Source organism: Bubalus bubalis, chromosome 12 (genome assembly GCF_019923935.1).
Source record: "Bubalus bubalis isolate 160015118507 breed Murrah chromosome 12, NDDB_SH_1, whole genome shotgun sequence".
Taxonomy (NCBI): Eukaryota; Metazoa; Chordata; class Mammalia; order Artiodactyla; family Bovidae; genus Bubalus; species Bubalus bubalis.
The window spans coordinates 99,928,511-99,944,517 of record NC_059168.1 but is presented as its reverse complement, the minus strand read 5'-3'; the positions used below and the strand labels follow the sequence as shown (position 1 = coordinate 99,944,517).

At 49.5% G+C, this 16,007-nt stretch overlaps 1 protein-coding gene across 2 annotated transcripts in view; it reads right to left on the bottom strand.

The window, feature by feature from the left end:
* Positions 1 to 1,248: 1,248 nt before the first annotated feature.
* NCS1 (neuronal calcium sensor 1) overlaps positions 1,249 to 16,007 on the bottom strand; it is a 56,945-nt gene continuing 42,186 nt past the window's right edge. For both annotated transcript variants that reach the window (XM_044926448.2, XM_025261850.3), the window contains exons 5-8: positions 15,396 to 15,484; positions 14,836 to 14,913; positions 12,213 to 12,330; positions 1,249 to 4,898 (exon numbers count right to left, since the gene is read on the bottom strand). In XM_044926448.2, the coding sequence (XP_044782383.1) occupies positions 12,232 to 12,330; positions 14,836 to 14,913; positions 15,396 to 15,484 (266 nt within the window). In that variant the 3' untranslated portion in view covers positions 1,249 to 4,898; positions 12,213 to 12,231. The remainder of the gene's footprint in view (positions 4,899 to 12,212; positions 12,331 to 14,835; positions 14,914 to 15,395; positions 15,485 to 16,007) is intronic.

Here is a 16,007-nt window from a genome sequence, read left to right as displayed (position 1 = left end):
TGTCCCCCAGTGTCAACAGCTCCCCAGGGGTTCCAGCGTGTGATCCCAGACCAGCAGCATCAGCAGGGTCTGGGAACTTGTTAGAAATGTACATTCCTAAGCCCCAGCTCAAACTCAGTTAATCAGAAACTCTGGCGGTGAGGCTGGCATCCTGGGTTTCCACAAGCTCCCGGGTGATTCTGACAACACTCAGTCCTGAGCACCATTTGTCCGGGCCCATGTTTTCAAACATTGTTAAACCCTGTTGAGACCCGCAAGAGATGAAACAGGTGGGAACGGAAACACTGGGAGTGACTTGTGGGGTGGGCTCGAGGTTCACGCTGCTGAACCCACGGCGTCCACAGAAACTCTCCTGGGAACGCTCTGGTTTGCTCACTATACCCAAGGTTCTCATTCTGCACATTCTTTCTCTCGGGGCAACCGGGTGGACAACACCCAAAGCAAGAGAAACGGTGTCACAGGAGGAAGAAGAAACCTACAATGAAACAAAAAAGAAACAGACAAAGCAACAGGTCCACACAAGGGAAGCAAAGACAAGTCAGGAAGCGTGTTTAATTGGCGTGACACGGACAACATACAACAGGAGCAGGAAAGGAGGCCTGGGCATGCTACGTGGCTTCTGTCCACCCTGGGTCTCACCCCACCCCCCAGGCGCACCACCAGGGCAAGGGGCTGCCCCTCCCCCAGAGACACCCACCAGCAGATTCAGACAGGACAGCACCCTGAAAGAAGTCCAGAGGGACTGGGGAAGCAAACAAAGGAAATCACCACCCAGGAAACATTGCTTTTCTTTTTTTCTTTTTTGGTAAGCGTTGTCCCAATTCCTTTCCAAAGTCACAGGCTCTGGGTGGGGGGCACCATGACCATTCACATCTCCACTGGCCTTTCACCTTGACCAAAGGCTCTGATGGTTCCACTCATGGCTGCTCCCCACAACGGCCCTGTCATAGGGCTTGAACAGAGACTCACTCCCATCTGACAGATGGAGAAACCGAGTCCCAGTGAGCAGCACAGACTTGCCCAGAGTCCTGGAGAAAGCCAGTCACTGAGTCAGACTGGGAGCTTGTGGCCCTCCCTGGGGCAGCCGGCTGTGGCAAAGGCACAGGGAACACAGAATGTACAGCTTGGGCGGAGGGTGGGGGTCGGGGGTGGGTGGGTGGGTGGAAAGGATTCTGAGTTTGTCCCAATCCAGGGGAGCAGACAAAGCCTGAGATGCCTAGATGCCAAGACAGAAGCTGGGACCAGCTGTTTATTCAACAAAAGCCTTTTTATTCATTCAAAAATCAACCATTGGGTTTATTCCGCAGATATTAAAAAAGAAGGGGGTGGGGGGCAAGGCTTCCCATCACAGTGCCCTTATGCTAATTCACTTGCTACCCCTGGGGTGGACCTAGAAGAGGGGCGTGTGGGACACATGCTGCCAATGAGGTGGGGCTGGAAGCCCAGGCCTGGGTGAGATCTTGGCCCCCCTCCTCAAATCCCCTTCTGCAGCCTCCTTCTCAAACCATCCATTTGGCTGAGCAAGTCCCCCAAATGTTTTTACTGCTCATCACCACCAGGGGGCGCTCCCTGCATTCCCCTCAATCAATACTTAGAAGCGGAAACCACTGGGAACCTGTAGCTGTCACCTTGAACAGTGAAGCCGCCACTTCCCAGGAGACCCAGGACTCCCACCCACTACCACCCCCCAAACCCCGAGCGAAGAGACAATGTCCTCGAAAACCCAGGTGCATCCGTCATCTAGGAAGTGTCTGTCAATATGAAAAAACATTTCAGGGGATGGAGAGGACACACGTTTGCCTTGACGTTACTCTAAACATTGCTTGGTTGAATACTGGAAACGCATGGCGTTCTAAGTACCATCAACGCGGAGCGGGGAGCGGACACTGTGAGGAAGGAGCCAGGGCTGCTGCAGACGCGCTGCCCGAGGCTGATTCCTGCTCCTGGGCCGGGGAGCAGGGCGTGGGAGGGAGCGGGGGGAGGCGAAGAGCCTGGCTTCCAGCTGTCTGGAAGCCCCGGAGAGCAGCAGCTGATGGGGTTGGGCCTTGGGTGGGAAACGGTGGCAAGGAGAGAGGCCCATGGACTGCTCGGGGTTCCAGGGTGCCAAGGCTGGAGGCCTGGTGAGAGGAAGCGACAGGCTTGTTGCTGTCCACAACCTCGGGCAAAAACGGCCAGTGTCCAGCACTCTCTGAACGGTCTCCAGGCAAGGACCCAAGGTGTCCTTGGGGCATGGGTCCACAGTACCTCCTGCTAAGCCACACCTGTGGCTCCACACTAAAGGCCAAAGGTGAGAAGGTGGGAGGAAAGTCTGGCACTCAGATCTCCCCAGACACCTGGGTATCAATGCCTCAGCTGGTGGGACCCACATGCTGAACCCTGGAGAATTCTCAGCCACAAGCCCTTTCCGTGATGCCCCCGGGACAGCTGCACAACCACTCCTGACCCCTGGACGAGAGACACAGATCGAGTCTCAGAAGTCATCTGACCTCCAGTCCCAAGTCACCAAGCTCACCTCCCACCCTAGGCCCCCAGGTCAGAGCCAGGACGAAGAACTGCAGGACTTGGTGATGAATCCCGGGGCCTCCTGAGTCAGTGGCCTGAGCAGGAAGGGGACTGCAGGGGCCCAAAGAGCCCAGGTTTCAAAGTCCCCCTTGAAAACGGAACTCCCGATCCCACTCATGCAGGGTCTGTCTGGGGGGCTTCCAGGGGAGGCAGAGGGTCCGCGAACGTCAGGAGGGAGAGGTGGGAGCTGACTGAGTGGTCCAGCCTAGGGAGTGGACACACAAGGCCCACGCTGGCAGAGCTGGTCTCTGGCAGAGCGTCTGGTGGCTGAGGACTAAGGAGCAAGGGAATCTCTGGCCTCCTGGGAAAGTGAAAAGTAAAGGGCAAGGGCAATTCCCAGTGGGGGCTGAGTGCCAGCTCCTCATCTCCTGGGGCCGGGATAAGCAAGGAAGGGGTCAGCTGATGACTGTACAAAAAAGAAGCCGGGATTCTCGACTCCAGCCTGGCCCTACCACAGGCTGGGAGGCTGCTTCTGGCCCCCGAAGCCTTCCCTGGGGGAGGACAAATTCTGAGCCTGGAAGCTGGCTCAAGAGCCCAGGAGGACCAGGAAACTCTGCGGGGAGGGACAAGGCGTGTCATCGGACCCCACGCAACGCCACCAGGGGCTGCCGTGTCCCTGAAGAAATGTGCCAAGAGATGAGATGGTGGCTCAGACGGTCCCCGTGTCTGCTGGGGTCTGGAAACTTAGCCGTGACCACAGAGTCACAACAGCCGGAGACCTGGGCTTAGAATTAGACAGTGTCGGCAGGGATGGAGAAAAGCCTTCAGATCCTCCAGCCCAGCCCCCCCCTCCCCCCGGGTCTGCAGCGGTGGTGGAAGCTGGGGCCCAGAGAGGGCAAGGGGGTGCCCTCGATCACAGAGCAAGGGCCAGCCTTGGGCTCCCAGCCTCTGCTCCAAGGTCATCTGACTCTGGGGTTGCTCTGTCTCAGTGGCAGGCAGAGCTAGAAACTTCCGTGAGCACAGGCAGGTCACAGCCAGAGATGCCACCTGAATAGGATTGCCTGCAGCTCATCTCTCCCTGCCCCCTCCACTCTTCCTGGCTTTTCAGCTAAAGGAGGGAAGGGTATCGTGGTCCTCTGGACAAGGCAGACAGGGAGGCAGGAAAGCAGAGTGATCGGCAATTCTCAAAGCCCACCGAGGAGACAGAGTATCAGCCCTTAAACGTTGGCTCACTCCCTCATCACCTCTCCTAGCTTCGTGGTCTACCCCCCTCCCCCACCGGCCCACCTTCCTGGCTCCCAGTCTCAGCACAAACCTCGCGGCAGCAAACACCAGAGCGAGAACCAAGAAGCTCAAAGCTGTCCCCTGTCTGTCCTCAGAAAAGATGGGATGGACCCCAAGGAGGATACAGGACAGAGAGAGGTGTGAACTGGGAGCAGAGAATAGAGATCCAGAGAGGAGGCATTCGGGCAGAGGAAACAGTGCATTAGCCATTGAAGAAGCCCACCTTTACCCTCTCCAAACATCAAGCAAGCACAGTATCTAAATTTTAAAATTAAAAAAAAAAAAAAGATTTTTGGCTTCTCGGCCGCTGCAGGCCACCATCCTCCCAAGCGTGTGGGCAGGTGGGCAAGGGGTGCACACATGTAAACGGTGGGCCCCGCATCCCTGGGACTGTTGGACACACAGAGGCAGCAGCAACAGTTAACAACCAATAAATAAAAGATATCAATTATATATGTATATATATATATATAAAAAAAAACCTGACTTTCCCCACCAAAAGCACAATACTGTTATCACAGAAAATCAGCATCATCGTAATTAACCATCCTAGCCAAGCAGGCAGTCTTGCTGCCCGAGGAAGGGGGGCGGCAACATCACATTACCCCCCACGCCCCGAGCCCCCGTGGCCGAGGCCGGGACTCCTGGGGCCTCTCTGGCTGCGAAGGTCAAGGTGGTAGGCAGGGTTCTCCGAGGCCTTCTCCCCATCTGTCAGTCGGAATCTTCTAGAACAGAAGGTAGTTTTGTTTTGTTGTTTTCTTTTTCAATGTCTGTTTGAAATAAAAAAAAAAAAAAAGCACACACGCAAGGAGAGCAGGAGAGACCGAGAAGCCCCTCCTGCAAAGCAGACGAGTCCTGGGTTCTGCAGAGGGCCGGAGCCTTTCCCATCCGTGTGGTCGATTTCTGGACAAGCAGAGATTGTTGGCGATCGGAGCCGGTGGCTTCAGGCGGCGGGTGGGTGCGGGGCGGGGGGGAGCCGGCCTCACGATTCCAGGGCAGCTCGGCTGGGCGTGGATGTGGAGGAAGGCTCGGTGGACACGGGAGTCAGGGGCGGGGGAGTCAGGGTGGAGGTGGCCTCATGGCACGGGAGGAGGTGAGTGGTTCCCAGGCATCTAGAAGACACAGGAGGCGGGGCGGGCTCAGCGCTGGCTGCCAGGGGCACAGAGCGGGCGGGAGTCAACTGGAGGGGCCATCCCCAACCCTGTTGGCACCAGGAACCAGTTTCGTGGAAAACAGCTGCTCAGTACATGCTGTGCAGCCTGGTTCCTAACAGGCCACCGACCAGTACCAGTCCATGGCCCAGGAACTGGGGACCCTGGAACTAGAGAACGAGGTGATGAGTCCTAAAAACATGCACGCTCTCTGATTCACACGTTTGGTGCTTAAGTATGTGTGCTTAAGAAATAAACACGATGCTTATGACAGTATCATCTGTAACAACAAAATTAAACAGGAGAGAACAAACAGTGTCCACCAGAGAGGGATGGGTTGGATCAATAAAGACAGAACCATGCGATAAAAGAATGTGCAACCGTTAAGAACAAAGTGAGCAGGGGCCAATAAGCACAGGAAAAGATGCTCGACAGAATCAGTCATCAGGGAAAAGCAAACCAAAACCACAAGGAGGAATTGCCCTGGTGGTCCAGTGGTTAAGACTTTGTATTTCCAATGCAGGGGACCACAGGTTTGATCTCTGATCAGGGAACAAAGATCCCCACGCCTTGAGGCGAGGCAAAAAAAAAGAGAGAGAGAGAGAGAGAGAAAGAAACACCACTTCACAAATACTAGGATAAAACCTAAAACTAACAAGCGTTGGTGAAGGTGTGGAAAAATTGGAACCCTTGATCATCGCTGGCAGGAACATAAAATGATGCAGATACTGTGGAAAAGTTTGGCAGTTCCCCCCCACCCCAAAATAAACTCATCAAATGCATTTAAATCCCTAAACTCATAATTATACATATTGTTTTTATAGAACATCACTGGTCACTTCTAAAGGATGTGGGAAATCCAACTTGTTTTGAAAACTGATCAAGAATCGAGTATCCATCCTGCCCTCCCTGTGAACACTATACCCTGGGGATAACCCACGAGTGGATGAGGGGACATCTCCCTTTATAGAAGTGACGCAGCCAGCCATGAAGGAAAGACACCTGCAGGACATCAGCATTTTGCACGACCTGATGAATGGATGCGGGTGGCAGTCAGCAAGCTCTGCTGATGTCACCGACATCACGGGTGCCTGCCGGACATACACAGCTCCAGCCACGAGGCGGTCTCACCAAAAGTGCCCAAATCCAGTGGCAAGATCAACCGCCGTTTCCAGGAAGAACAGGAAACAGGAGTCTGTAAGCAGCACGCCGGGGCACCGTTAGCAAACCCCAGACTGTGGGGACCCTACAGAATGCGCTTCTCAACAAACAGTGAGACGGAAAGGGATGGGGGAAAACTTAGAGATGAAAGTAAACTTAAGAGGGGGCTTCCCTGGTGGTCCAGTGGTTAAGACTTTGCCTTCCAGTGCAGGGGGTGCAGGTTCGATCCCTGGTCAGGAAGCTAAGATCCCACATGCCTCTCAGCGAAAAAAAAAACAACAAAACCCATGAAACAGAAGCGATATTGTAACAAATTCAATAAAGAATTTTAAAATGTTCCACATAAAAAAATCTTTAATAAAAAAGATAAATAAAAGAGACCTACCAACCAATTGCCATCTGTGGCTTTTATTCCAATTCTGACTCCAATAATCAAAGTAAGAAAAAAACTGTGAAATAATGGGAAACTGGAATTTAGATGCTGATGGGAGCGTATTAGGGAATTACTTTTTTCTTGGTATTATGGACTTTTTTAAAGAATCATTATGTTTTAGAAATACATTTTGAAATATTTATGTATGAAATGATATGATGTCTTGAATTTTCTTCAAAACAACCCAGCTTGAGTGGTGTGTGGGGAGGGAATAGATGGTCAAGATTGCTATGAATCGGTGATTCTGAAGCTGGATCAGTCCTGGGTATTCATTGGAGGGACTGATGCTGAAGCTGAAACTCCAATACTTTGGCCACCTGATGAGAAGAGCTGACTCATTTGAAAAGACCCTGATGCTGGGAAAGAGGAGAAGGGGACGACAGAGGATGAGATGGTTGGATGGCATCACTGACTCGATGGACATGCTTTTGGGTGGACTCTGGGAGTTGGTGATGAACAGGGGGGCCTGGCATGCTGTGGTTCATGGGGTCACAAAGAGTCACACACGACTGAGCAACTGAACTGACTGATAGGTACATGGAGTTACATATTCTCCACTGTTGCCTGAGAATGTTTCCATAATTAAAATGGTTTTAATCCATCCTCAAATTTCCAACAACCTAAGTGTCCCATACCACAACACTGGTTAAAGTATGGTCCAGCCATAAATGGAATACTATGCAGCTATAAGGATGATCTCGAGCAAGATTTAGTGATGCAGAAAATATGCATGATCTCAGTTCCTGAATAATTCAATGAATTATATAACAGTAATTTATCTAAGAATTATGATACATCAGGAATCTCAGAAGGCAAATAAATCACAAAAACGACAGAACACAAGTTGGATGTAATTACAATCAGACAGGATCTGGGAAAGCCTGAGAAGAAATAGGAAGGGCAATTTTCGGGAAGAGCTTTAGAAAAGTGAAACTTGTCACCCTGAAAAGCTTGTCACGGAAATAAAATTACATCATCTTGGCCAAAGCGGGAGGGTGAGGGTAAGATATATGGCTACATAAATTGTGTTAAGGAAAGCCAGTGCAGACAAGCTGGATAAAACACGTTACAAACCTCTTGGTGTTGAGTCTCCAAAAGAAAAAATAAGTGTTTCCTACAAGTTGTTCTTTGAAAACACAAAACAAAAAACAGAGAAAAATAGCCAACAGCATATGGCTATGGACTCATTGTTGTTGAGGAAATATGTATACATATATATTCATAGAAAACTGTGAGGCAAAAACAAATAAGGTAATTCAAAAATAATCACACGCTTTAAAGAAATGAATTACACTGTACAACTTTTCCTCGGCGGGGAATACATTAAAACCCATGTTTGCACCACTTTTCCATGGCCTGGAGGAAGTGAAGCAGTTGTTAGGTGACAGTTGCTAAGGAGGCTGCTGGTGGTAATTCACAAAAAGGGACCGTGGAAATTAGACAACAGATCAGGATGTGCTCCAGGACCCAGAGCTGCATACTGAGCATCTCTAAGATTACAGAAATATCTGTCACAGTTCCTTTACAAATTGGTTTGATTATTATGTTCCTATGTGACCTAGTTACTGAGCATTAAGTTTCTGTAAGTGTTCAATTCTTTCTGAATCATTCTAGACACAAAATGTTCACAGTGGTTATTTCTGGGCTATATGTGTGTGTGTTCAGTCACTCAGTCATGTCCAACTCTTTGCGACCCTTTGGACTGTAGCCCACCAGGCTCCATTGTCCATGGGATTTTTCAGGCAAGAATACTGGAGTGGGCTGCCATTTCCTCCTCCAGGGGAATCTTCCCGACCTAGGGATCAAACCTGCATGTCCTATGTCTTCTGCATTGCAGGTGGAGCCCCAACCCACTGAGCCATCGGGGTTATATATGAAGGGTTGTGTTCTTTTTTAATAATAATTTTTAATGGAGGTTTTCTTTTTAAACATATTTTCTAATGTCCCTTCAATGAAAAAGAATTTAGTATGCAAAATAACATTAGAAGCTTCAAAACAGGACTCCTAAACAAAATATCAGCAAATCAAATCTGATGATACATAAAAGCTTATCATGAGTGGCTTAGCATTCAAAAATCGATTGGTGTAAGTCAGAAGGGCCATCGTGACAAAATCCATAAGCAATAAATGCTGGAGAGGGCATGAAGAGAAGGGAACCCTCCTATACTGTTGGTGGGAAAGTAAATTGGTACAGCTGCTCTGGAGGACAGTATGGAGGTTCCTTAAAAAACTAAAAATAGAGCTACCGTATGATCCTACAATCCCACTCCTGGGCATATATCCAGAGAAAAACATGGTTCCAAGGGATACATGCACCCCAGAGTTCACTGCAGCACTGTTTAAAACATCCATCGACAAATGAATGGATAAAGAAGATGTGGTGCATACACACAATGGAACATTACTCAGCCGTTAAAAAGAACGAAATAACGCCATTTGCCGCAACATGGATGAACCCAGAGATTGACTGAGTGAAGAAAGTCAGAGAAAGACAAATATCATGTGGCATCACTTATATGTAAAACTGAAAAAAAATTATACAACTGAATTTATTTATAAAATAGAAACAGACTCAGAGACTTAGAGAATGAACTTTTGGTTACCTGGGGGTAAGGATGGAAAGGAGAGACAGTTAGGGAGTTTGGGGTTGACATGCACATGTTGCTATATTTAAAACAGGTAACCAAAAAGACCTACTGTATAGCACAGGGAACTCTGCTCAATATTATATAGCAACCTAAATGGGAAAAGAATTTGAAAAAGAACAGAAAAAAAAAATAGACCATCTAAAAAACGTAGAATATTTAAATAGGCAGGACTCCATGGATGAGCCACACAATATATTCACACACACACACATACACACACACACACACATCACCTGGTGCAATTCGTCTTAACAACAAAGAAAGAGAGAAAAGTCATATACGAATATTGATAAATGCAGAAAATTTTGATAAAATTCAACTCCACTAATGATTAAAAAAAAAACCAACTCCTAGAAGAAGAAAACTTCCTAAATCTGATAAAATCTATTTAACAACCTAACTAATAACAAATAACCTAACTAATGGGAAACTATTGAAAGCTTTCCCCCGACAGTTAGACCTTCATCACTCCTGTGTGACTGGAGGGCCCAACCAGCAAGGAAGCAGGAGAAAGGAACAAAGGCAGAGAGATGGGAAAGGAAGAAAGAGAATGGAAACAATCCAGAAGAATCTAAGGCAGAACCTAAAATTTAATAAATGAAGTTAGCAGGACCATGGTTATAGGATCAGTTTTAAAAAAAATCACCTGAATTTCTATAAACCAGAAACAAATGGAAAATACAATTAAAATTACTACTTAAAACACCGTCAAAAACATCAAATACCTAGGGATAAATCTATTAGAGATGTGAAAGACCTTTTAGCTAAAAATAGAAAAATGCTACCAAGACAAAAATTCAAAGGATGGCATCACCAACTCAATGGATGTGAGTTTGAGTAAACTCCGGAAGTTGGTGATGGACAGGGAGGCCTAGCGTGCTGCAGTCCATGGAGTTGCAAAGAGTCGGACACAACTGAGCGACTGAACTGAACTGCACAGAAACAGACAGATATACCATCTTCATGGACTGGAACACCCATCATTATAAAGCTGCCAATTTTCCCCCAAGTTAAACAGTAGATTCAACTCTTGTATGCATGCTAAGTCACTTCAGTCATGTCCAACTCTTTGCAAGCTTATGGATGTAGCCTGCCAGGCTGCTCTGTCCATGGGATTCTCCAGGCAAGAATATTGGAGTGGGTTGCCATGGCCTCCACCAGAGGATCTTCCCAACCCAGGGATTGAACCCAAGTCTCTTACATCCCCTGCATTGGCAGGCAGGTTCTTTACCACTAGCACCACCTGGGAAGCCGAGATTCAACTCAGTCCCAATCAAAATCCAAGTATGTGTGTGTGTGTGTGCACATAGGCATTTATAAGTTGATTCTAAAATGTATATAGAAATACAAATAGCTTAAAGTAGTGAAGGCATTCTTGAGGAAGATGCAATGGGATCTTGCTTCTCAAGATCAGGTTATAAAAAGACTGTGCTTTCACCTTGGGTTCTCTCCCTCCCAGAAATCTCACCCTCAGGGAAGCCAGTCACCATGCTGTTAGGCAGCCCTGTGCAGAGGGGCACATGGTGAGGCTGCCAAGCCAAATGAGTGAGCTTAGAAGTGGGTCAGCCCCAGCCACACCTTCAGATGAGACCACAGCCCTGGCCAACAGTGAGTGATCACTCTGGTTTACCTAACACAGAGGGGTTTCCCAGGGCATAGGGCTTTCAGTGCTAAATTCAGGATTCTCTTGGGCCAACTGCGATGGGTTATCACCCTCCTGACAGCTCGGCTGTATCCTCATGACACACTTTGATCCGAAGGCGCCAAAAAAAGCTGTATCCAAATTCCTGACATTTATTCTTTCCGGCTGCTGTTTTGCAAGATCTCAGTATGCAGCAACAGACGACTAAGACAGCCCTGCACATAAGGTGATGGTAAAATGGAGGATGCACACATAAGCTTTCCAGGTAGCTCAGCTGGTAAAGAATCCGCCTGCAATGCAAGAGACGCTGGTTCGATTTCTGGGTCGGGAAGATCCCCTGGAGAAGGGATAAGCTACCCATTCCAGTATTCTTGGGCCTCCCTGCTCAGATGGTAAAGAAGCTGCCTGCAATGCGGGAGACCTGGGTTCGATCCCTGGGTTGGGAAGATCCCCTGGAGAAGGGAACGGCAACCCATTCCAGTACTCTTGCCTGGAGAATTCCACGGACAGGGGAGCCTGGCAGGCCCAGTGCATGGGATCACAAGGAGTCTGACACGACAGCGATTTTCACTTTCACTTTCACATATGCCAATGTGCGCAACTTAAGCGCTCGTCAGAGACATGCAGATAAAGATTACAACAAGCTATCACCACAGGCTCACCAAAATGACTGAAATTTAAGAAGACAGAGAAGATCCAATGCTGGCCAGGAAGTGGAGCACCAGGAGCACCCATACAGCACGAGTGGGAGTAGGGGATGGTACAACCACGTTGAAAAACTGTGTGGTAGTACCAACTAACGCTAAATATATACACACATTCTATGTTCCAGCAATTCTACTCTTTGGTCTGTACCGACAGAATGCATCATCCAGGAGACACGTACAAGAGTGCTAACAGCTGGTCAAGACGTGGGGGTCAGTTCTCTGCCAGCAACAGAAGCCTCTGTAGGCTATTATCCTGCACTAAGAGAAACAAACCAAAAGCTTATGGGTTAAAAATAATAAGAAACCATGTTTGAGCTACTGATCAAGAGAGTCAGAAGCTGAGGTCTTCAGCCACCCTGACAGAGAAGGGATGAGAAACTTCTATTCTCCTAGGCCCCTGGCCTTGACTGGGAACTGGGATGTTATTTCAAAGTGTTTTCAACCCAGGGAAATTTCTATTCAAGTCAAGTCTCTGGCTGAATCTAGGTATATAAAAACAATAAAAACAGGGGAGCCTTGGCTGATCTGAAGGCCCTGCCTCCTGGGCCTCCCCCTACTAGCTCTGTTTCACCTGGGACCCCAAGGGCCCCTGAGAAACCCAGGCACTTATCTGCCAAACCCAGGTGTCCTCTGGCTGGGTGTGCCCCCTTGCCCCCACCCCACCCCCAGGCCCCCTCCACTCACCCCAGCTCTGGGCCTTGGACTATACCAGCCCATCATAGAGGGACAGCGCCTGCACGATGGACGGGTCCGCCTTGGATCCTTCCTGGAATTCCTGCAGCGTCAGCTTCCCATCGGCGTTCTGCAAGCAGAGAGGCGGGTAGAGGGGAGGGGATGGCCAGCCTCCTAGGACAGGGGCCTCTGGCCCCGACCCTAAACACGCCCTCCCCAAGCCCAGCCCAGGGCTGGTCCCCAGAGTGCTTCCAAAGTTAGGTCAGGAGGGAGGCAACGCCGCTCATTAGGTGGGAGGAGCTGGGCACGACAGACCCGGGCACTTCCTGGCTGCCTCACCTTGAGTGGGCGACCCACCTCTCGGGGCTCCTGTTTTCACATCTGGAGAGTGGAGAGAACTGCCCTGCTTCTTCAGGGCACTGGGTGAGCCATCCTTGGGCTCAAGCTGTTGTAAAGGGCTTGGCCGACTGGCAGCGCCCCTTAGGGCCATGGTTATCATCCTTGCTGCGGTTTGTCCCCACAAAGGGTGTTAATCCCACAAGGCTGAGGGCCTGATGCGTGTCTCTGGGGTCACCCTTGGAAGGGTGTTTAAGCCGTTCCCTGGGACCCAGAGATCGGCGAGGAGGCTGGGCGGGACCCACGTAAGAGGGCTTTGGTGGATCTCTTGTGGGAGGAAATGATTGGGGCCAGAACTCCTTCCCCTGAAGCATCTTTCAGGGAAACATGTGAGGGCAAAGGAGAAAGGCCTTGGAGGCACCCCCCCACCCTGCCACGTCCCACACCCGGAGAGGGGAGGCGTGATGAGGGTTCCACAGACTCAGCAGGCAGACCTCGAGGGGTGCCCACTGTGGGTCCCACTCACACTACACGGGTGCTTGGTCTAAGAAGAGGGGCTGGTCTTATCACCATCTTACCGGTGAGGATGCTAAAGCTCGGTCACTGCCCAGGGCCCCCTGGCTGCTAACCGGGGAAGCTGGGTTTGCACCCAATCTGACCCCAGCGTGTGCTTTGCTTCCCAAAATAAGGGAGGCCTGACTGGGCACGGGGGAGGGGGATTAACACCTTGCTGTTGAATAGCGCTGAACCTCTCCGCAAGAAACTAGGATTCTCAGCCCACGCTCTGTGGACACGTCTTTTGATTGTCACCAGGAGCCCAGCGTAGACTGAGCCTCCGTGTCTGAGCCTCTCTGACATGAGCTGATCTCACTTTTTTAATTAAGGAAGTCAGGCCTCAGGCTCAAAGCTTTCAGGACAAGCACCTGCACCCAACCAGGATGTAATAATAAGCCCAAGGTCACTCTCATTCGTATTCTTTTTTGAAGGCAAGCAGTTCTGGGTTTCCGGACCATCCTGCTATCCAATTACTATTTAAAAACAATGCTATTTCCGCTTTTAAAACTTTGGTATAAGGAAGGGTTTCTTATATGATATTGTTTATATGCAGAAGCTTAAAAAACTGATACAGATGAACTTATTTACAAAATAGAAACAGACTCACAGACTTAGAGAAGGAATTTATGGTTACCAGCAGGGGAAGGGTCGGGGAGCGATAGATTGGGAGTTTGGAATTGACACATATACACTGCTACACTTAAAATGGATAACCAACAAGGACCTACTGTATAGCTCAGGGGACTCTGCTCAGGGTCATGTGGCAGCCTGGGTGGGAGGGGAGTTTGGGGGAGAATGGTTACGTGCTAAGTCCCTTTGCTGTCCACCTGAAACCATCACGATATTGTCAATCGGCTATACCCCAATACAAAATAAAAAGTTAAAAAAAAAAAGATAAGAATGAACTTATTTACAAAACAGACTCACAGACTGAGAAATGAATTTATTCCCCCGGTGACCAGCGAGGGTGGGGGTAGAGGGAGGGCTAGACTGGGAGTTTGGGATTGCCAAGGACACATTGCTATATTTAAAATAGATAATCAACAAGGGCCTACTGTAAAAAAAAATAATAAAAATAACAAACTCATTTTAAAAAGAAGGATTTCTTAAACTGGGGTCTGTGGACAGAATTCAGCAGGTCTGTGAACTAAAATGGGAAAAAATGAGGCCGTCCTTTTTGCTAACTTCTAACTGAAATTGAGCCCTTCCTTCCATAATGAATCTAGGCGATGATCCCCCACGGGACCGGAAGTACCTGTGACTTTGCCAACCATGGGGATCTCGGCATTTTCATGACACATCACAGCTGCTATAGGACCACCCGTACATATCGCCCTGCTTCGGTATTACCGGATGCTTAAACCCACCTCTATATCTTATTATCCAACGTATTCATAAAGAAGCTCACATCACAAATTCTTTTTTAAAAAAGGTCTTGCCAGCTGTATTCCAAATAGCTCCCTTCTTAACCCTGTGGGCTTTATCTAATGCACTTAAAAATCATTATTCTGAGGAATCTACAGCCAACTTGTCCAGAATGCCAACATCTCTGGTCCATGGCAAAAAATTTACAAGGTTGAGAATCTTAGTGGATCAAAGAGAAAGAGCTGGACAAATTTATTTAAAACACTTGATGTTCAAAGGGGATGGCTGCCAGCCAGACCAGTGGACATCACACCAGTCATGGTGCCTACCTGGAGCTGGACCCCTAGGTGGTCAGTGGAGCCTACGCGAGGGGTCTCACCTTGTCCATCATGGCGAAGATCCGGTCCACCCTCTTCTCCGGGGTGTTCTCCTCCTCAGGGAGCTCCACGGTGTTCCCCTGCCAGGGACAGATGAGGTAGGGACTGGCCCCTGCCACACCTGACTTGGGGCCCTTTGTTCAAAAATATGCCCTCTCCCCCACCCTAGGACTTCCCACATGGTCCAGTGGTTAAGACTCCACACTTCCAGTGCAGAGGGTGAGGGTTCAATCCCTAGTCAGGGAACTAAGATCCCACATGCCCTGGGGCACAGCCAAAAAAAAAAATATGCCCCCAGACCGAGGCAGTTTCAGACGAGGCCTGCCTCTCCCGCCCTCCGACTCCCTACAATGCCCCCACCATCTGTAATTCTGCTCCAGAACATCCCCTCCACCCCAGCCCCCATCTGCACAGAGCAACCCTGGGCAGTGACCCTCATCTGGCCATCTCTTACCCCTGACAGGAGAGCTGCCCCAGGGGGTGCTTCCTCTGGGCCAGGGCCAGTCACTAAATGTCATGTCCCTACGGCCTCCCCCCACCCCATACGACCCAAGCTTCTCACCACCATCTGGTAAATGGCGTCCACAATGTCCAGCATCTCATTCCTGGTGATGTAGCCGTCGTTGTCCAAGTCGTAGAGTTTGAAGGCCCCTGCAATCAGCCAGCCAGGATGGAATCACCCCTGGCCTGGGGCAGGGGAGCCGTCCCACCCTGCCTCTCAGCATGCAGTCCAGCCAAGAGCCCCATCACTCATCCAGTCAATGAATATCTGTTGTTGTCTATTCGCTCAGACGTCTCTGACTCGGCGACCCCACGGACTGTAGCCTACCAGTCTCCTCCGCCCATGCAATTCCCCAGACAAGAATACTGGAGTGGGTTGCCATTTCCTACTGCAGGGGTTCTTCCCCACCCAGGGATCAATCTCACATCTCCTGCATTAGCAGGCAGATGCTTTACCGCTGAGCCACCTGGGAAGCCCAATGAATATTTACATCAACACAAATGGGAGGAGACAGAGAGACACACACACAAAAGGGACACAGGCACCATTTCAACCAGAGTTATTGAAGATATATATATGCAAAGGAGACACCAGGTCTGCAAGAATCAAGGCCCCAGGAGGATCTCCCAAGCCACCGCTCTCCCTTCCCACCCACCAGCCTCTGCCTGCTCT